General features: G+C 41.4%; 1 protein-coding gene across 5 annotated transcripts in view; it reads left to right on the top strand.

The window, feature by feature from the left end:
* The first annotated feature begins 3,389 nt into the window (after positions 1 to 3,389).
* The window catches only part of SETX (senataxin), an 87,032-nt gene continuing 68,424 nt past the window's right edge, over positions 3,390 to 21,997 (top strand). For 3 of the 5 annotated variants that reach the window (XR_013443873.1, XM_036079745.2, XM_036079741.2), the window contains exons 1-5: positions 3,406 to 3,522; positions 4,373 to 4,488; positions 9,677 to 9,882; positions 10,886 to 11,096; positions 13,048 to 13,157. Coding sequence is in view for 4 of the 5 variants with exons in the window: in XM_036079745.2 (XP_035935638.2) it covers positions 9,706 to 9,882; positions 10,886 to 11,096; positions 13,048 to 13,157 (498 nt within the window). In the remaining variant the exon portion in view is untranslated. Of the gene's footprint in view, positions 3,523 to 4,372; positions 4,489 to 9,676; positions 9,883 to 10,885; positions 11,097 to 13,047; positions 13,158 to 21,997 lie in introns of all 5 variants that reach the window. The other 2 variants (XM_036079742.2, XM_036079743.2) reach the window with 2 other exon arrangements.

Here is a 21,997-nt window from a genome sequence, read left to right as displayed (position 1 = left end):
TGGAGCCCCACGTGGGGCTTGATCCCAGGACCCTGAAATCATGACCTGATCTGAAACCAAGAGTCAGACGCCCGACTGATTGGCCACCCAGGCATGCCGAAAGTACTGAAAAAAATTTTTGTTTTTTAAGATTATACGTATTTATTCATGAGAGACAGAGAGGCAGAGGCAGAGGGAGAAGCAGGCTCCCCAAGGAGCAGGGAGCCTGATGTGGGACCCGATCCCAGGACCCCAAGATCATGACCTGAGCCAAAGGCAGATGCTTAACCATCTGAGCCACCCAGGCACTGAAATTTTTTTTTTTTAAGATTTTATTTATTTGAGAGAGTGAGCACGTGTGAGAGAGTACAAACAGTGCGTGTGGGGGGGTTTGGAGGGGCAGAGGGAGAGAGAGAAGCAGACTCCCCGCTGAACAGGGAGCCCAATGCAGGGCTCGGTCCCAGGACCCTGAGATCATGACCTGAGCCGAAGGCAGACGCTTAACCGACTGAGCCACCCAGGCACCCCAAAGTACTGAAATTTTGACATAAAGTACTGACATATAAAAGTCAAAATATGTTTCTAAAGATGAGAACATCCATGACAGCCTTGTAATAATGTGTCATCAATTCTAAATATTTAGGCTCAGTCACTACATCAGAAACTGGGCTCTGAAATCTTACAGGTCATGTGAAAAAAAAACTTGATAGTAATTTTAATTTGACAACCCTAAAAATTTACATGACATTATCAGATGGAATCAATTTGAAAGAAACTTTTATAAACTTTAAAGTTTTATTTTTTTAAAAGATTTTATTTATTTGAGAGAGAGTGAGCACGTCTGCGCGTGCACAGAGTGAGAGGGAGAAGCAGACCTCCCCGCTGGGCTCGAGATCACGACCTGAGCCGAAGGCAGCCCACTAACTGGCTGAATCATCCAGGCACCCCTATTTTATTTTTTAAAATATTTATTTATTATTTGAGAGAGAGACAGAGATCGAGGGGAGGAGCAGAGGGAAAGGAAGAGAGAGTGAGAGAGAGCCAGCAGACTCTCTGCTGAGCACAGAGCCTGACTTGGGGCTTGATCTCACAACCCTGAGATCACAACCTGAGCCAAAATCAAAAGTCTGATGCTTAACCAACTTAGCCACGTAGGCACCACTAAGATGTTAAGTAATCTCTACACCCAACCTGGGGCTCAAACACACAACCTCAGATCAAGAGTCATGCACTCTACTGACTGAGCCAGTCACGTGCCCCAAAACTTTTATAAACTTTTTTTTTTAAAGATTTTATTTATTTATTTGACAGAGAGACAGCGAGAGAGGGAACACAAGCAGGGGGAGTGGGAGAGGGAGAAGCAGGCTTCCCGCTGAGCAGGGAGCCCGATGCGGGGCTCGATCCCAGGACCCTGGGATCATGACCTGAGCCGAAGGCAGATGCTTAACAACTGAGCCACGCAGGCGCCCAACTTTTATAAACTCTTAATAAAATTTCATCACCCTTGCTAGAGAAAAGACTGCATTCCCTTTGGGTTCTCTATTGAAAATGATCTTCAACCTTATTGTTGAGGTAATTAAAGTGTGTGAAGCCAAAATACACAATTTTTGTAGAGCTGTGTTTGTAGTTTGTTTTTCGGGGGGGGTGATTTTTTTTTATATTAGTGGATTTTGTCTATTTAAAAAATGTATAATTTGTGCTAATCATCCTAAATGTTAATTTTATTCCTAATTTTGTATTCATGAAGGGGACCGTTGGGGGTCCTACAACTGCAGGGAGGCTGCCTGCTGAGCCCCTAACCCTAACCCTCAAATTGTGTAAGCTCTGGGCTCTACAAATCCTGAGTATACCCTGGATCAGTGAGTCACAAGACATAAAGTTGAGTGTAAAAAAACAATTTCCAGTAAAACGCATTTAGGGTAATTTCATAAAGTTAAAAAGCATGCAAATATATCAATATATCATTTACAGATTGAAAGCAAATGTGGTAGAATTAAAAGGCTCACAGAAGGCTCAGAGGCAGGATGAAATTGTGAATTGGGCACTTTTTGCCTTCATGAGCAAGTTCCTCTTTAAAAATACCAAAACTATGACTATGTTGGTATAAAGACACATATGTTAACTATTAAAAGATTTGATCCAACCTAAACTTGCGCCTTTTTTTCTAATTTTCGAAGAAGTTAAAACATTTTCGTGTGTCTGGTGACAAAATACCCTGTTCAGTATTCAAGGTGATAATTCTGTCTCCGCCACGGTGGTGAGGAGCTTGACGTTTTACCAATACTCCTTCCCGTCTACTTTAGTCAAAACCTAAGTAATACATTCTGCAAGGGTCTACATGAAAATGGTGATGTCAGGGAAATGCGAAATCCAGGTTATTTATTTTTATCATCTTATCCATCTCTTAAATTTCTTGCCAATAGCCATCCAGAACCTCATTTCAGACCAGTATTCCGTAAACATAGTACTTTAATGAGGACACATACACAACTTCTTGTAACGAGTACGGTGTGCAACGGTTCTGTAACGTTCTTAAACTCTTGGCGGGGGGAGGTGTGTGGCAGAGAAGCATCGAGAAACGAGGCGAGTAACGGTCGTTGGTCTCGCGCTGCACCGCGCGGTGCGGGGACAGTTCAGGTGCCACAACGGACAGGAGTGGGGGGAGGGGGGCCAAGCCACGCCCCCCTGCGGGAAGGTTTTCCCCGCCCGCCCACGCCCCCGGCCTCCATTCAGTCTTCGGTGACGGGTCCCTGCGGTGCGGCCGTCGCTGGCCCGCCAGTGCCCGCCGCTCCGGTCCTCGGTAGCGTCGGTTGGCACCGGTTTCCGCCTCTTCCATCAGAGTAGAGGCAGGTGGAGACACCTCGCCATCCAAGTCAGGGGTAGGCGGTCCAAACCGGGTATGCTTCCCAGTGGTGTTTGCTGCTGTCTTTACTATACTTCGTGTATCCTTTTTCTGTAATACAGGGTGTATATATCCCAAAATTAGGTGTTGATTACATATCTTAGGTATTTAAAGGCGATAAAAAAAGGGGGGAAAAAATCCTTCCTGATCTTTAACAGTACCTGAGGCGTTGAAAAGAGAAGAAAAGGGACGGAAAAAAAACGTAGTAGGGTAGGCGCGCAACCCGCCCCGGGCTAGGCGCATCAGGGCGCGGCCCTTACCGGAAGCAAGTGCTGGGCGGGGCTGCGTTCACCGCTCCGCAGCCAATGCCCCTCCCTCCCCCAACACGGGCGCCCCCGATTGGCCGAGCCCGGCATCCCGGAAGTGACGCGAGCTTCTCGGCCTCCCCGCGGAGCCCGGGTGCGCCTCTTCCCACGCCCCGCCCCTCGGCGCACCAAAACAAGAAAGCTGCGGCGGGGGCGGGGCCTGCGTTTGGCCAACGCCGCGAGCGCGGGGGGGCGGCGCCTTCGCGCGCGGCGCCGCCGGGTTGGGTGGCCGGGTCGGGACGGAGGCAGCCGGGTGTGGGCCCGTACATCCGCCCTCGGCCGACTGTTGAGCCGAGGCATGGAGGTGGGCTAGCGGCCGACGCGAGGCCGAGCGGGGTGAGGCGAGCGGCGGGCTCGAGGCCGCGGGCCCGGCGGGCGTGAGCGCTCGCGCGCGACCAGTGCGCGCGGGGCCGCGTGGAGTAACCGCCGCGGCGCGTGAGGCCCGGGCGGGTGGGGGAGGGGCGGCGCGAGTGGGGCCGCTTCCCTCAGGAGGGCCGCGGCGCCGGAGGCGGGAGCAGCCCGCGGGCGCCTCCTGCAGCCCGGGGTCCCGGGCGTCGGGACCCCCGCCCCTCCCTCGCTGTCGTCTCCGCTGCGGTCTCGTGCGAGCTGCCGTTGGTCTGGCCACTGCGTAGTTTACTTGGGGATGAGTCGGGGGCTCGCGGGAGACAGTCTCCGTCCTCGCGCCCCGGGGTCCCTCTCCCCGTTTCGGAGAGTGTGCTTGTCCCGGATGGCCCTGCCCTCCCCACCTGAAGGCGCCGGCGGCCGGCGGAGGGGCTTTGTCCGCCTCCGCGCCTGCCGGGGCTGCAAGGGGCCGAAGACGCGCTCGGCCCTGCGGGAACGGCGTGGGGGCTGGAGGGGGGAAGAGCCCCCGGTTAGGAGGAAGAGTTACTGGCGGACCGAGGGCTCAGTTTACCTGCTCTCGCCGATTTGGGGGGTGTTGGACGAGGTGCCCAGCTGTTCTCTGCGCGGGGACAGTCCCCTATGGAGCCGGCCCCCCTGCGGAGTCAGAAGCGCACTCGCACCTTCTTCAGACTTGGGTGCCCACGGGCAGGCTGTTAGCCTCCCTGAGCCCGTGCTGTTTGACCGATTGGTACCATCTGCCTCCACTTCATAGAATTGATGAGAATGACGCTCAGATGTCGTAGAAAAACCACTTCATCAGTTTTGTTTTTCTGTCTTATTTCAGAAATGTTCTCTTGGGGCCAGAGTCTGGGTATATGTGAGTGCAAATCCTCACCCATTCACAAATAAGCCTAGGAATCTCGACTGAGAGGATCACTTCTCTGTAGGCCATTAGCCCAGGTAATTATTTTTTAAACAAACGTTTAAGACATTTTTCCGTCACTTGATATGTCAAGCACTGGAGTAGAAATATACGAAACAGATCCTTGCCCTCACAGACTCCGACGTGGTGAGGATGGAGCAGGTGGGTGGCAGCGGTGGGAGACCAAAGTAAACAGCTCAAGTCAGCGCCCTAAGTGCAGTGACAGAAACGTATACAGAGTTCCCAGAGGATAGAAGAAAAGTCATCAAAGGCAGAGAGGATGGGTCAGATAAGCCCCCGGATATGGTGACACTCAGGGATGCACTGCACACAGGTAGCTCTCAACTCTTTATCAGAATAAGTGGGGAAGTTCTTTTAAAAAATGGAATCTGAATTTTATTTATCTCCTAAGTTCCTTCAGTGACTCTGGTATGCATTTAGGGTTAAGAACCAGGGAGAGGGATGGAGGGCGGGTGTTCAAGGCAGTTGAAGGAGCTTCTATAAAGGCAGGGAATGCCAAATACCACCATTTTAGGAAGAGCAAGTGAGGGAGAATGGCAGGAAATGCCGAAGCCAGATTAGGGAGGGCCTTCTGTGGTGAGGTCAAAAATTAGAATTTTATCCCCAAACTGTAAGAATTCAAAACTCAGTTTTTGCTTTGCCCTTCAGCAGCATTTTGGAGGAAAAATTGGTGGATGAAACAAGAGCCAGAGACATTTAGGCTTCTGTAATCCACACAGATGGTGAAAATGTACTCTTCTGAGACGGTGGCAGTGTCACTGAGAATAAAGTGCAGATATAATAAGGGAGATGGGCTTTATGGAATTCATGAAGATGGGGGCTAAGGGAAGGCGAGTATAGGATAATTACCAGGTAACTGATTTGAAAACTGAAGGGATCATAATGTGAGCGTACAGGGTGAATAACAGATTTAAGCGGAGGGTTTTACTCTGTTTTTGACTTTGAGGTGCCTGTCAGGTGAGTAGAGGTTGACTTCATGTGGTTGGATATCAAATAGAAATTGTAGGTTGGGTTAGGCTGTCATTTATTGAGTGGCTCAATTACAGTTAAACGTTGCATTGAGAGTTTTACATACGTTCGCAGTCTTTGGGTGGTTTCATTATAGGTAGTAATGGAAGCAGTGGTTTGAATTAGGTTACCCAGAAAGAGGATGTCAGTGAAGAGTCCTGAGGCAAGCCTTTGGAAACTCTGATATTGAGAGGGAGAAAAAAGGAAGAGGTGATTGTGAAGGAGATGAGGTAGAGGAAGTGAAAGGAGATTGGTGTGTTGTCTTAGCTAAAAAATGCATGGTCAGCATTTCTGTATGCTTCACAGGCGGCAAGTAAAGAACGTCTGGGATTTGGTAAGACGTGGCAGTGAAATGTAAGGGTAGAAGCCAGATTGCCAGGGAGTTGAGGAAGTGAATCTAGATTACTTTTTCAAGAAGTTTAGCTGAGAAAGGTAGAGGGAAGTGATTGCTATTTAAAGTTTCTGGCCGGCTAATACTGAGAAATGATATCCTCAGGGCCAGTCTTTGGAAAGTCGGTCCATACTTCTGGTGAAGCATCCTATGTTACTGACAAATCAGCTCTCTTCTGATGCTCAGAGTGCAGCTCTTATTTCTGTCCTGCAGTTTGAGGGTTCCCTGGACACCACCATCTGTGGCTCAGTAATAGTTCCAAGCAGTTAAAATCTGAGGAAATGAACAGAACTGACTTTCAGAAGAACTGGGTTGTGCAAAAACTTACAGGATTTGTGGTCACCTACCTGCAGTTTTCTCTTAAAATAAAAATTACATTGTATATCTCATTTAGATTTTTGAGGCTTAACTATCAGGCCAGTGATGATTTTAGATTTGGGGACATAACCACCCATTTATGACCTTTCGAGAGGAATCATAGGAACTGTTTCTGTTGTTGACATGCTCTATAGCACTATTTTCTGTATTCTGGCACTCATGGCACTCATCTGTTATATGACAAGAAAATTTAGTCCTTTCTGGTGTATGGAAGTAGGCTAGCTCTTTGGGTGAGTGAAACAAACAGACTCCTTCATTTTCTTAATAGAAAGGTTTTGTTTTGTTTTGTTTTGTTGGTTAAGTGTTAGTTATTTTAAAGTTACACCAGTTTATTTGTACTTCAGATCCTTAATTTTTTCAAAGTTTTTATTGACTGCACAAATCCTGCTTGACACAACTGATGATGTTTGAGAAATCTCCGAGGAGTTTCACTTTCTATTCTTAGATCTTAGATCTTCTAAGTTCACTCCCCACTTTGAATTAGATCACCGGAAAAAACAGCTTCTGTAGACTTCTAACTTCCGAGTATTTATGATATTGGCATTTTAGGTGTAAGAAACTCTTCTTTGAATAAAATAATTTTATATTCTGCAAAACCATAATATCTGTTATATTACTTGGTATTCCCTAGTTTGCTGCACGCTTGCACAGGGTGGGCATTAGTAGAATGTAATTGAATTAGAATTAGTGTCAGGAAAGAGTAGGATTCTCTAGCTGAACCAGCATACTTTTTTTATTTTTCAAGTGAGGACTGTGTAACTCACATTATTTTTTTGCTTTGCTTTTCAGGAAGCTCCTAATTTAGGACTTAGTGAAATCTTCTTATAAATGAGTTTTGATTTCTCCTTTTTAATGTCCTTTTCTGTATGTTTTCTGAATGTCCCTTTTTATATGTCCTTTTCAGCTTTAATGTTGAAAGTCACCCTAATTTCTTTGCATGAAGAAAGCATACAATTAGTACTTTAATAAATTAATTTTAAAAATTCACAAGACGGGCGCCTGGGTGGCTCAAATGGTTAAGCGTCTTGCCTTCAGCTCAGGTCATGATCCCAGGGTCCTGGGATCGAGTCCCGCATCAGGCTCCCTGCTCAGCAGGAAGCCTGCTTCTCTCTCTGCCTCTGCCTCTCTCTCTCTCTGACTTCCATGAATAAATAAATAAAACATCTAAAAAAAAATTCACAAGACAAATCGTGTATTTGATTTTACTTACGCATTTATATATAATTCTTTAATCAATGATGTAAGAAGAAAATAAGGAATTTTTTTAAAAAACAGCTTATTTTAGGAATTGGCAGTATGCCAAAAAAGGCTCTGCAGTGAAATACAATTTCTATCAAGAGGTCATTGATTTCCCGTTAGCAGAGATTTTGCACTCTTGAGTTTAGGATGATAATGCATTTGAAAACATCACACTGCCGGGTTTCTGTATCCAAATATTTAATGACTTGGTCATGTTTCTTAACCTTTTATTGTCCCTTCTCCCTCTCTGAAAGGAAACATTTTAGACATTCTTTCCTATGAGTTTCCCGTGAGTTTTAAACCACCAGTACGTTGTATATCTCTTTATGTACTTTATGCATAAAGGTAGGACTTTTTTGTGTCCCACTAACCAATTTTCATCTCCTTGAGGATGATGTCACCCCTGATGAGAATGCCTGGGTTAGGTCCATCCTGTTATGAAATGGACTTAATTGTTAGTGTATAGTTTACAGTTGGGTTTGCAGCTTGTTTCCCATTAATTAGGATGATATTTTATATTCATTGGGTAGTTAATTTAAGATCAAATTTCTGAAGATCAGTCTTGTTGGATATTTTTCTGGGCCAATTCCCAATAAATCATCATTTTCATATGAAAGAACACTTGCTTCATTCTTCTTGGGTGTGGTTTTCTTCCTTGTTGCAGACTGGCTGATAGCTGTGTAGATAATTGTCACTTTGGGTTTGTCTGATGTTTTTCTCATGAATAGGCTGGGGTTATGGGTTTTGGAGAAGCATCCTACGGCATTGAAGTTCCTTCCTCAGTACATTAGGTGAGGGGTTATCAACTCCGGTGAGGTGAGCCTTGAGTACTTGGTTAAGTCTGTGTTTGCCAGATGTCTCCACTGTAATGTTATAGTATCTCCCTTTCCATACTCTCTTTGGTGGTGAGTCAGCAAGTCCAGCCCACATTCAAGATGGGGTGGGATTAAGCTCCACCTCTTGGAACAGAGTATGTGTATGTATTATTTGGAATTCTTCTGTAAGGAAGGTTGGTCTCCCACATTTGTTTATTCATGCAGTCATTTATTTATATCCGTGTGGACTCAGGTATATCTATACTGTGGGTTATAATCCACAATTACATTGTTATTTTGTTGATCAAATTGTTTCAGCTTTGGCCATCCAGAGCTCTTTGAGGTTGGCTCCAGTGTTCCTTTGACATGCCCACATCCTTTTGTATTTTGAGTATTTCCAGGCTCACCTTGTATTTTTGTTTAGTCATAACACATCGTTTACTGATGATGAGCTTTGTATTTACCTTTGTATGCATTTAGTTAAGAATAAAAATATAGCATCTTATTTTTATTACACCTCATTGGAATTGGAGATCTCTTTGGATTTTGGCTTCCATCCTATTTGCTAATCCACTCGGTTCTGTGCCGTCTGTAGTTCTGATAAACCTGCCTCATTCGTGCATCTTTATTCAGACCTTTGACACATTTGGTTCTTGGGATTTCCTCTTGTTTACTGGTACCTTCCTGTTACTTTGCTCTTTTTGAGGCTGCTAGGATTTGGAAAATTACTTTATCTTAACCCTTTCACATGAGTTTGGATGGTGGAGGCTCTGATGTTATTACAGAAACAAAAAGTTGGAGATAGTAAAAAATGGTATTAAACTTAGTAGCAATAGGTTGTTAACATTTGTAGCTGTTACAGCTTACAGTGGGATTCATGCACACCATGTGCAGATTCTTGCACCTCTGCTTTCTCAACCAGAGAACATTCTCTTGAGTTTTGTTATTGGTATGGATTAATATGGATTTTTCTATTTCCATGGATTTCTGGAAAAATGTCTTCTAGGAATGTAAAGGTTTTCTGAACTTTTGACTTGGCTCCAGTACATCACTAGAATACTCCAAAATCTATACTTTGAAGGCATTGATAAGTTTTTGTCTCTGTAATTTTCCATCAGTACTACACAGTTTTGAGCTTTCTCTATAGTACAGTTGTGTATTGTGTGATGTTTTTTTACTAACAAAGTACTTTCGTTTCATATTTTTTATGTGTCAAAGATAAAGTTTTTAAGAGTGGGTTCAAATTTGAGTTCATTCAGTAATTGATAAGCTGACCAGGAGAACATTCTCCATGTGGTGGAGGCATATTTTAAGTTAGAGATGAGGGTCACACAGGAGAGGCCTGAAGTGTTGTTATTTTTCTTTATTCTTTAGATACTGTCTCTTCTGGGTACAGGTGCAGAATGAGCACATGTTGCTGGTGTACGCCAGGTGGCATTTCCACCGCTGACTTCCTACAGCGCTATGCATCCGAGACCCACTCCAGTGAGTTTCAAACAGCTGATGAAGACCTCTGCTACTGCTTAGAGTGTGTGGCCGAATACCACAAAGCAAGGGATGATTTACCGTTCTTGCATGAGGTAATTTACATTTGATGAACAGTACTTTTCAGAGCTTGATTACGAGGAAGAGGAGAAACCTGAACTCTTTTGGAATCATTCAGGAGGCAGGATTGATGGATGGAATTGAATTGAAACCTTAAGTAGAATTTTAGGATCCCTCACTTTTAGTCATCGTGATATAAAGCAATTTTATGAAATGACGTATGGGTTTTTTTCAGTTTATGTTTTTAAGGCTGTATATTTGATAGTGTTACATTCATGTATCTGAATGGCTTGGGTTATTTTATTGGTTGATTCTTTTTTCTCTTTTCATTTTTTAATGGATAAATGGTATAAACTTCTAAGGGCAGGTGTATTTGCTGGTCATCGTAAACAAAGTGAAACATATTTTAAATATGTGGCTTTGAATATTTGGTTTATTACATGAAAAACACAATCAGACTGTAGAGATATGTGCAGATACAGAGAAGGGAGGAGAGGTTGATTAGTTATGAATCTGTTGAGACAACCTTTGCTAAGTTTCCTAGTTACGAAGCTAACCAGTGTCTGTGCTAAAGCTAATGTTTTAAGGTGGGTACCTATGGCTGGACCATGGAAGTGAAGACAGAGAAGGCCTGGTCATGCCTTTGACAGAGAAGCTCCAACTTCTCATCCCCCCCTTTTTTGGGGGAGTGGGCATGGAGCCCAGTGCAGGGCTTAAACTCCCGACCCTGAGATCAAGAGCTGGAGGCTTAACCACCTGAGCCATCCAGGTGTCCCATCATTCCCTTTTTAATAGTTGATAAGGGATGTTGAGATATTTATAACAAAACTCTTCAAGGGCAGTGTTTACACATCTCACGTTGTATGTACTCATATATCATAAAAGTGGCCTTATTTAGGAACTGTTTTCTTCAGATCTAATGTGATATCTATTACTTCTTTAAACTTCTGTTAGAAAGCTTTCTAAAAAGATCATGACATCCAGTGTTCTGTTGATAATAAGATATAAAGCGTACTGCCCATTTTTCTTTTTCTATAGGTTTTATGGGAATTAGAAACCTTACGTCTCATAAATCACTTTGAAAAATCCATGAAGGCAGAAATTGGAGATGATGATGAATTGTATATAGTAGACAACAATGGAGAGGCACAACTGTTTGACTTTACTGGCCAAGACTTTGAAAATAAGCTTCGAGTTCCTCTTCTTGAAATACTGAAATATCCTTACCTGCTTTTACATGAGCGTGTTAGTGAGTATCGTGGGGGTTCTACAAGTTTTATCAGTCTTTTTTAAGAATTGTAAAAGCTTAGTTTTATCTGTATTGAAAATCTGCTTGTTAAACATATAATTAGGATACTTCATACTTTCTCCCAACATTGTAAGTATGGAAGTTTCCAAACATACAGAAAAGTGAACGATACGGTGAACACCATATATGCATCGTGTAGATTCTCCAGTTGCTAACATCTTACTCTATTTGCTTTATCACACATTTACTCATCTATCCTTTAGTTAATTTTTGTTCTTGTAATTTGTCTATAGCAGAGTTTCTCAACATTGGCATATTGACATTTTGGGCTGGATACTTCTTCATTGTGGGGGCTGTGCTGTCCATTGTAGGATGTTTAGCAGCATCCCTGGCCTCTGTCCACTGATGCCAGTAGCCCTCTGCTCTTCCCACTACCCATGTTGTGATGACAACCAGACTGTCTCCACATACTGCCAGATGTCCCTTGAGCCTTGAGTGGTGGGCGGGGAGCGGGGCGCCATGGAGGCAAAACTGTCTGTGGTTAAGAACTACTGGTCTGTAGTAATTTTCACTAATTACTAAGGTGTGGCATATTATTGGTGCATAGATTTGGGTCATTTATATTTGCATTTCTTAATGTGAATCTTATAAAAGTGAAGACATTTTTGTGATCTAACAAAATAGCAATACTTTTTTTCCCCCCCCAGATAACAATACCTTTAAGCTGTCTAGGATCTAGTCCATATTCAGATTTTCCCAGTAGTTGCAAAATGAGGTTTTTGGCTGGTTTGTTTAAATAAGAACCAATCAGGGACCATATGTTGCCTTGGTTCATATTTTGTACATCTCTTTGAATCTAAAACAGTCAACTTGTACACATACACATTTTTTTTTTTTTGCCATAATGTTGACTATATGAGACCATATAGTTACCCTGTAGAATAATGTATAATGCACTTTCTGGATTTTTTAGATTGCTTACTTGTGATGTTATTTAACTTCTTTATTCTCTGTATTTTCAATAAACTGAAAAGTAGATCTAAAGATTTGGTTAGATACATCAATTCTTTCTAAATAAGTTTTAAATAATTAGGTTTTAAAATTCTAACAAGTCAGTTTTCAAGCATTTATTAACAGATACTCTATCCAAGAAAATTACATAAATGATAATTTTTCACCAAATACACCTATGTAGCCAGCACTCAGAACAAGAAACAAACCATCAATACCCAAGCACTTCCTTCATGCTTTTCCTGTTACTATCACTGTTTCCCAAAGCCATCCTCCGTCACTAACAATATTCTTTGAAGTTTGAGAAAGTAAAGCTGATTGATTAGGTAGGGTAAATGTAGGAGTCTATTTAGGATACTTCTGAAAGGGTAGTGAAGAGATTTCCATAAAGCAGCAGGAATCAGAACAGTGTAAGCATAGATAGACTTAGGGAACTGCATTGAGTCCGGAAATGAACCAGTCATATTTGGGAAGCTTGTTTGATGATGGTAGCTTTTCAAACCAGTGGAGAAGCTGTATTAGTCAATAAATGAGAGTAGGACAAAATAGCCATTTGAGGGGAAAGCTCACTTTATCACTAGTACTAAATAAAGTCCATGTGGATCAAAATGTAAAATGCTAATGGAACTGGACTGATATCCATGCTTCTAAGAAGATATCCTATGGGTATAATTATGCCAAATGTAAGAAAAAATGTGTATACCAGTAAAGTCAGGGTAGTTTATAGGAACACACCATGATCAGTCACACTAGACTAGTCTTTCAGATAGGTAAATATTGTTACATGATCAGCATTTTAATGCCTCATTTAAAAAAAAAAGAAAGGAACAACTTTATTTACTTACAGAACAACCAAAGGAGCCATATTTAGGGGGTTTTGATAAGCTGATAAGATTTATGTCTTTTATTTACTGGCTTTTTTTTTTTTTTTTTTTTTTAGATGAATTATGTGTTGAAGCACTTTGTCGGATGGAACAAGCTAATTGCTCCTTTCAGGTTTTTGACAAACATCCAGGCATCTATTTGTTTCTGGTCCATCCCAATGAAATGGTGAGTATGAGTAGTAGGCAATGAAAGGACGTATTTTTTGCACATATAGATATAGATAGTTATAATAGAGGGTTTGGGTGTATATTTTGTTTAAAATATTAAACTGTTAAAAATATGTGTACTCACACCCCTCAAAAGGTAAATGTTTCTGGGGAGCAGCAATGGAGCAGAAACACAGAGTGATAAACAGTGGAAACCTGTAGGCCTGGGTAGCTGTAGGTAGCCGGGGATACAGTTTGTCAGGATAACAGGAGTTCCAAGTGTACTCCAGGCAAGGCAGAGGACCAGGGTCAAGGCCTGTGCTCAGCATAAAGGTGAGATGCCCCTGCCTGTGAAAGAAAATGGACAGAAAGTATAGCCAGGTGCCCTCTGGGCCTGGCCTTTTACAGCTGCATAGCAGTAGAGGAAGCAGGTCCAGCCGAGCCTGCACGACCCGGGCCAGGCCCTCACAGGTTTTGTGACTGAGTCTTCAGTGTCCTTTCAGTGACCAGTGGTTGGGAGTCCTGAGCTGCTGGTGTTAGACTGCTGATGAAGTCCTTGAGAGAGAAGAATTCAGAAGATGTTGTCAGGAATATATAAAGTTGATTGAATACTGTGGTAAAGTTTATTATTTAAAAAAAAACCCAGTAAGTTCAAGGAAAGTGAATATATCAATAATAACTTGGACTAGGTGGTATCAACGTGATGAGGTTGGCAGGCAAGGAGACGAAAGATGTGAGAGCATGCATGCGAGGTTCTCATCTGGTTAAGGGCAGAGCTAGGTAGTGAATTATCTTAAATAATGAATTTATTTAGAAAATGCTTTAAAAGAAATAGAAAAAGTTTGTACATATAAACAGGTTTAAAGATACCTTTTGCAAAAAGTTTGTGTAAAAAGTTGATGTAAGAGATGGAAAAACAACTAATAGGCAAATACTGACCTAAACAAAGTGGTGAAGCTATTGTAATATCAAATAAAAAAGACATTTGGATAAGGATGGATAAGGTTACTACATAATAAAAATTCAATTCATCAAGACCATATAGCATTTTTAAACAAGTAATATGCTGGTTAAAATAGGCTCAAGTAAATGATATGCAGTTATTGGTAGAACTACGGGAAGGGATAGTAGACTCATTATTGTAAAAGATTTCCGTGTCCTCCTCTTCAGTATTGAATCAATAGATCAATAAAGACCCCAGCAAGGAAGGGAATATATATATAAGATAGTTTACAGACGTAACCTAATGAATATATATGTGAACTGGGCGTTTAACCATTTTTTCAAATACATGTTGAACATGACAAAAGTGATCACATACTAAGCCATGATAAATGTTTCAGCACATTTCAAGGACTACCATGATCTCTGATCATAACACAATTTAGATAGAAGTTAATGAAAAGATAAATGAGTTTCCACATTTTGAAATTAACATATGCTAAAAAAGAAATCATCAAGACTTAAGAATACCCAGAACTGAATCCTAATGAAGATGTTACATAAAAAAATTATAGGATGTAGCAAAAGAGGTGCTTTCAGGGAAATTTATAACTGTAAGTAATTAGAGAAATAAAGCTTCAAAATTTATGAGCTGATTATTCAGAATAGATTATCCTCATTTTATGTTTGTCTTTCCAGAAAAAGAATACTCTTAAATTTATCCTATGAAGCAGGTAACAAGATACAAATAACAAAAACATAACAACATAAAAACATAAATAATAAAAAGACATAATAACAAAAACAAGACACCTAAAACATTAAGGTTAAATGATGGTCATTAATATGCAAAAATCTTAAACAAAATATTAGAAAATCTATAAATAGAATTTCACCTTACTAACAAGTTAAAAAACTCATATGGTTGATTGGATGCAGAAAAACCATTTGATAAAATTCAGCACCCATTCAGATTAAAAATGCTTAGCAAATTAGGAATGGAAGGGAATTCTATAAGCTGATGAGTTGTATCTGTAAAAAACCTAAAGGAAACATTATCCAAACTGACTAACTTTTAGTGAGGCATTCCCTTTAAAATCAGAAATAGACAAAGGTGCTCACTATCACCACTTTTTGTAGAGTGTTAAGTTGGGGTTCTGGTCAATGCAGTAAAAAAAATTAGAAAAAGAAATGAGAGGCATTAGAATTTGAAAGGAAGAAGTAAAAATGATATACTTTGTAACAATAAGATCATTTACTTAGGAAACCCCAAAGAATCTACAAGTTTTGAGAAATAAGTGTTTAACAAGGTGATTATTTACAGAAGTCTGGTATTTCTGTACACAGCCAGCCAAAAATTAATAAAGATAAATTTCCATTTATTACAGGTTCAGAAAATATTAAATACCCAGGCATAAATCTAACAAAGATATGGAACTTCTACAGGAAAATCATAAAACTTAATTAACACATGAAAGAGAACCTGAATAAGTAAAGAAAGACCCTGTGTTTTTTGTTTTGTTTTGTTTTTAAGATTTTATTTATTTGAAAGAGAGAAAGACAGGGAATACAAGCAGGGGGAGTGGGAGAGGGAGAAGCAGACTCCCCACGGAGCAGGGAGCCCGATGCGGGGCTCAATCCCAGCACCCTGGGATCATGACCTGAGCCAAAGGTAGACGCTTAACGACTGAGCCACCCAGGCGCCCCTAGACCCTGTGTTCATAAATAAGAAAGCTTAGTAATAGAAAGATCTGTCAGTTTGCCCCAGATTGATCTATAGATTCAGAGTGTTTTTAAATAAATTCCAGCAGGGTTTTTAATGTAACACGTTAAGATGTTTCTAAAATATGTATATGGAAGAGGAAGGATCCAAAGTTGCCAAGACATTTCTGAGGATGAGGGAGACTTACCATGAAGCTCTGCTAGTTAAGACAATGTGATAGTGATGTGCAGACAGATACTTTGGCCAGTGGTATACAATAGAGACTCAAACAGACTCACTCATATTTAGATCTTTGGTATTTGATAGAGATGATGCATCAGATCAATGGGGAAAGGAAGGACTGGAAATGGAAGTGATACAAAGGTATCTCTATGGAGGAAATCATATTTTTAAGTCATATACTTAAAACATCAAGTATTTTTTTTTTTTTTTTTTTTAAAGATTTTATTTATTTATTTGACAGAGAGAGACATAGTGAGAGCAGGAACACAAGCAGGGGGAGTGGGAGAGGGAGAAGCAGGCTTCCCGCCGAGCAGGGAGCCCGATGTGGGACTCGATCCCAGGACCCCGGGATCATGACCTGAGCCGAAGGCAGACGCTTAACGACTGAGCCACCCAGGCGCCCAACATCAAGTATTTAAACACTGGAGGTTAAATGTCAAAAATAAAGGGGCGCCTGGGTGGCTCAGTCGTTAAGCATCTACCTTCGGCTCAGGTCATGAACCCAGGGTCCTGGGATCAAGCCCCGCATCTGGATCCCTGCTCCGCGGAAAGCCTGCTTCTCCTTCTCCCACTCCCCCTGCTTGTGTTCCCTCTCTCACTGTGTCTCTCTCTGTCAAATAAATAAATAAAATCTTTAAAAAAAAAAAAAAGTCAAAATGGGCAAACTCTTGGCAGAAAATATAGGTATATATCACTGAGATTTTAAGGAAGGAAAGCATTGGTTATAAAAGGAAGGCTGATAAACGTGACTGTATCAAAATTAAGAACTTTTGTTTATCAAAAGACATCTTAAAGTGAAAAGACAAGTTAAAAATTGGGAGAAGCTGTAAACAACACTAACAAAACCCCAAAAGAAAAGTGTAAGAAGACCTGAACAGGCATTTCCCAGAAGAGGAAGTTCTGTGGCTAATAAACATATGAAGGACAGTTTGACATTAATGACAAGGAAATAGCAAAACCACAGTATTTTGTAGTGTGTGCTAGTTTGAGGCTATAAGTATTAGGATGTGGATCTGCAGGACCTCATTGCTGGTAGAAGTGTAAATTGGGGCAGCGCCTTAGAGATTAGTTTGGCTTCGTCTAAATTTGAACATTCCTATGTCCCATGATCTAGCAGTTTCTTTCTTTTTTTTTTTTTTTTTTAGATTTTATTTATTTATTCATAAGAGACAGAGAGAGAGAGAGGCAGAGGGAGAAGCAGGCTCCCCGTTGAGCAGGGAGCCCAATGTGGGACTCGATCCCAGGACCCTGGGGTCACGACCTGAGCTGAAGGCAGATGCTTAACCATCTGAGCCACCCAGGTGCCCCATCTAGCAGTTTCATTCCTGAGTGTGTATGTAAGAGAGATACTCTTGATCATTTGTAACAGGAGGCGTATATAAGAAATTCCATAGCACACTACTTAGAATTCACAAAAACCTGCAAACAACTGGGATGCCTGGTGGTGGGGGAGTCTGTGAATAAACTGTGAAGTATCTCCACGTGGGAATATCATGTAGCAATCTAAACAAACTATCAACTTGAAACAAAATAAGTGAATCCTGGTAATATAACATTAAGTGAAATAAAGTTTCAGAAGATTCCATATAGGAGGAAACTCTTTTTATAAAGTTAGAAATAAAATGATTATTTACAGGTAGATACCACAACTATATAAAAAATAAGGGGATGAAGAACATGGTATTCGAGATGATGGTCACCTCAGGTTGGAAGGGGCAGGAAGATGGGGGGGGATGGGCCCCATATAGTTAGATGCATGTTACAGTAAAGGGGCCTTAGTTTTTGTGTTGGATGATGAGTTTATGGATGCATGTTGCATTAATAATAAAAATTTAAATTTAAAAGTGGGCTACGCATGGACCAAAGATAAAAGTGTGTCATGAATAAAAGGTTATAGTCTAATTCTGAAGTCTTGTTCCCTAACCCTCATCCAAAAAAGATGTCAGCAAAAGACTTCAATTTCTGGCAGTCTAGTGTCTCTATAAACTGAAAAATGTTCCTCCGCCAAAATACTTACGTATGCCAGGTAAAATGTGACAGGGTTTATAGGCTTGTCCAAGAAGGTAGAGTGTAATGGACAGGGAACTGGAACCCAGAGTAGAAGGTGGACAGTGAAGCCACAGGCATCCAGAGAGTGTTAGCCAAAGTTAGTAAAACCTTAAAGTATATGTTTAACAGATGTATATTAAGCTGTTGGGATAGGGAGTTAGAGGCTCTACCATAAAACAGACTTGAGGGCGCCTGGGTGGCTCAGATGGTTAAGCGTCTGCCTTCAGTTCAGGTCATGATCCCAGGGTCCTGGAATCGAGTCCCACATCAGGCTCCCTGCTCCTTGGGAGCCTGCTTCTCCCTCTGCTTCTCTCTCTCTCTGTCTCTCATGAATAAATAAATAAAATCTTTAAAAAAAAAATAAAACAGACTTGATGGGCCACACCCTTAGTCGAAAAGGTAGTAGAAAATAATTCACAGATGACAGAAATGTGTTTGTCTCTGAAATCTGGGTGAGGAGAAAAGGCTTCCCTGAAAATTTGTAACCAAAGCCCTCTCTTCATAAGAGAAGTTCCTGTTTGCCTGCTTGCTTGACACTTGCAGAAACCATTGCAGATCCTTTCCAGAGGGACACATCAACTGAGTCCTTGCCAGATTCCCACAGGTATATCCCAATGAAGGTACCAAAATTAAAACAACAAAACCACTGTGTGTGAGTGGAAATAAAAATGAGCAAGTGTACCCAAAGAACTCCTTTATTAGAATGATCAGATACAGAATATAAAGTGCTTCAGTAGAAGGGAGACTTGAAAACCCACTATCAAAAGACCAGGAATATTTTTTAAAGATTCAATTAAAATATGTAGAAATGAAACACATAAAATTAAACACTTTAGATGGATTGAACGGCTAGTTAGGTGTGCCTGAAGAGAGAATTAATGAATTTAGAAGATGAACAGGTTACTTTAGAAAGCAGACAGACAAAGGGATGGAGGGGGAATGCTGAAAAGGCAGGGTACAGTGGGAAGATCTAATCTCAGTTCGCTCTGTTGGCGAAGGAAAGAATCGGAATGATGAAGAGGTGATGGTGCGTTATTTTTCAAAGTCAGTGAAAAACGCAGATAAGCATGCTCACAGATCCTGAGGTGGAGAAATAAAAGAAAAATCCACACCAATGCACACTGTAGTAATACTTCAGGATACTAAAGACAGAAAGGTTTTAAAGGAGCCAGAGAAAAGACTACCTACGAGAGAGCTGCAGTTAGCTTCTCAGTCATAGGAATAAAACCGACGATGGAACAGTGTCTTCCCTGTGCTGAAGAATGGGAGCTGTCCATCTAGAAGCAAGCGCCCAAGAGAGAAGGTGAAATAAAGACCTTTCAAACAGCTCGGGTCCTTTACCACCAACAGTCTGTGCAAAGTCAGCGTCAGCCTTTTCACCTTGTTTGGGCAATCCTAAGTATTACATGACATACTGCTTTCTTGGATAAAGGCTTTTCATGACTGTGAATATTCAGGTCTACTGTGTTTCAGGTGCAGTATTGTGTAGTTTCCGGATGTTAACTCATTAAAACCTTACAGCCCACATTTCATAGATGAGGAAACTGAATCAGTTACACAGACTAGCGTGTGGTGACCAGGGTGTGTAGATAGGCGGCCGGGCTCCAGAGCCCCTAGGTTTGGTTTGGTTTTTTAACTGTTTGGAAGTACTTTCCCACTTTCAGAAAATTCTCAGGAATAAAATACCTGTATCATCTTAAGCCATATTCACTAATTGTTAGTGTCTCCATTTGCTTTATCATTTGCTTTCAAGTGACACAGCTTTTTTTCCGAACCATTTGAAAGTCGGTTTCATCCCTCTGTGTGCTTTACCGCTAAGTACTTCATGTGTATCTCTTGAGAAGAGGATCTTCTCTTTCTGTAAGGACAGTGTTACAAGCTTCAGTGAATTTTGCACTGATTTAGTAATGTCTGTCTTCCAGCTGTACCATGTGCTCTCCAGTGTTCTTCGTAGTGTTTCCCCCCGTGCTCCAGTATCCGGGTCAGGATCAGCTCTTACACGTAGTTATGTTGCCTGAGTCTCCCTTCATCTGGACATCTTATGACATTTCTGAAGAGTGCTGTCATCCCTGTTCCTGCACCTTTTATTTATTTATTTATTTTTAAAGATTTTATTTACCTGACAGAGAGAGACACAGCGAGAGAGGGAACACAAGCAGGGGGAGTGGGAGAGGGAGAAGCCGGCTTCCCGCAGAGCAGGGAGCCCGATGCGGGGCTCGATCCCAGCACCCTGGGATCACGACCTGAGCCGAAGGCAGACGCTTAACGACTGAGCCACCCGGGCGACCCTCCCTGCACCTTTTAAAAAGTAGAATGCTCCTCATTTTGGGTTTGTCTAATGTTTCTTACTTGTTAGAGTCAGGCTATGCATTCCCAGCTGGGGTACTCCATAAAAGTGATGTGATGTCCTTCTCAGAGTGTCCTATAACAGACGCGCATCATATCATTTGCCCTTTGTGGTTATGTTAATTTTGATCAGCTGGTCAAGGTGTTGTCCAGTTTCTTCACTGTATATTTTCTGTTTCTTAGATACTGGAGATCACAGAAATGCCCTGCTCCTCACCAAAGTTTTCTCCTATATTTAGTGCTAACTGATGCTTTTGCCTGAACCAGTTTTTCTAAGATTGTGAAGTAATTTTCCCATCCAGCACTCAACACATTTACCAGTTAACACGTGACATTGATTGTACTATAACCGGGAGCTTTTCCTTTCTCCCATTTATTTACCTATTTATTACCAGTATGGACTCATGCATTCCTTTGTATCTTTTCCAAAAGTTTAAAATTCATTACTTATGTTGGTATAGAGCCAGTCCATTCCTACATCCATTAGCTCTATATTTTTCAAACTTTTTTGACCATAACCTATGATAAAAAGTGTTTTTCATTGAGTACACATATACATATGCATATGTGACGCAAACATTTCCCAAAATAATACTCCTAACATGCAGGATGCATGCTGATATTTTTCTGTTCTATTTTATTAGTTTTTTAAGGTTGGTCATGATTACTAAATTTAATTCATAGCTTACAAGAAAATTTTTTAAAGATTTATTTATTTTAGAGAAAGAGCGGGGGGCAGGGAGCTTGGTTGTGGAGGGACAGAGGGAGAGGAAGAGAGAATCTTTTTTTTTTTTTTTATTTGACAGAGAGAGAACAAGTAGGCAGAGAGGCAGGCAGAGGGAGAGGGAGAAGCAGGCTCTCCGCCAAGCAGGGAGCCAGAGGTGGGGCTCGATCCCAGGACCCTAGGATCATGACCTGAGCTGAAGGCAGCCGCTTAACTGACTGAGCCACCCAGGCGCCCCTAGGAAGAGAGAATCTTAAGCAGACTCCACACTGAGTGCAGAGTCCGACACGGGGCTCTATCTCATGACCCTGAGATCATGACCTAAGCCAAAACCAAGAGTTGGATGCTTAACCGACTGTACCACCCAGGCACCCCTTGCCCACGAGAAATTTAAAATCACTTGTCTATGCTATATTGACATTTAGAGGTGACTTGATTTCTTCTGAGGCTCCACTTTTTCCCCCCTCTTAACTTTCTGTTACGGAAAATTACAAACATACAAAAGTAGAATGATATAATGAACCCTTATATATCCATCACTGAGCTTTATGAGTTATCACTACATAGCCAATATTCTATATCCCTTTGGATTACTTAGAGCAAATCTTAGACATCAGAGCATTTCATCCATAAAATACTTCAGTATGTCTCTAAAGATAATGACTTTTTAAAAAAAATTCGTATCACCACACCTAAAATAATTCCTTAATATATTTCTTTTTTTTTTTTTTTTTTATGAAAAAAGATTTTTATTTGTTATTTGAGAGAGAGAGAGAGAGCACAAGCAGGGGGAGCTGCAGAGGGCGATGGAGAAGCAGGCTCCCTACCAAGCAGGGAGCCTGAAAGGGGCTTG

Source organism: Halichoerus grypus, chromosome 14, assembly GCF_964656455.1.
Source record: "Halichoerus grypus chromosome 14, mHalGry1.hap1.1, whole genome shotgun sequence".
NCBI classification, from domain to species: domain Eukaryota; kingdom Metazoa; phylum Chordata; class Mammalia; order Carnivora; family Phocidae; genus Halichoerus; species Halichoerus grypus.
This window is presented reverse-complemented; position numbering and strand designations above follow the sequence as displayed.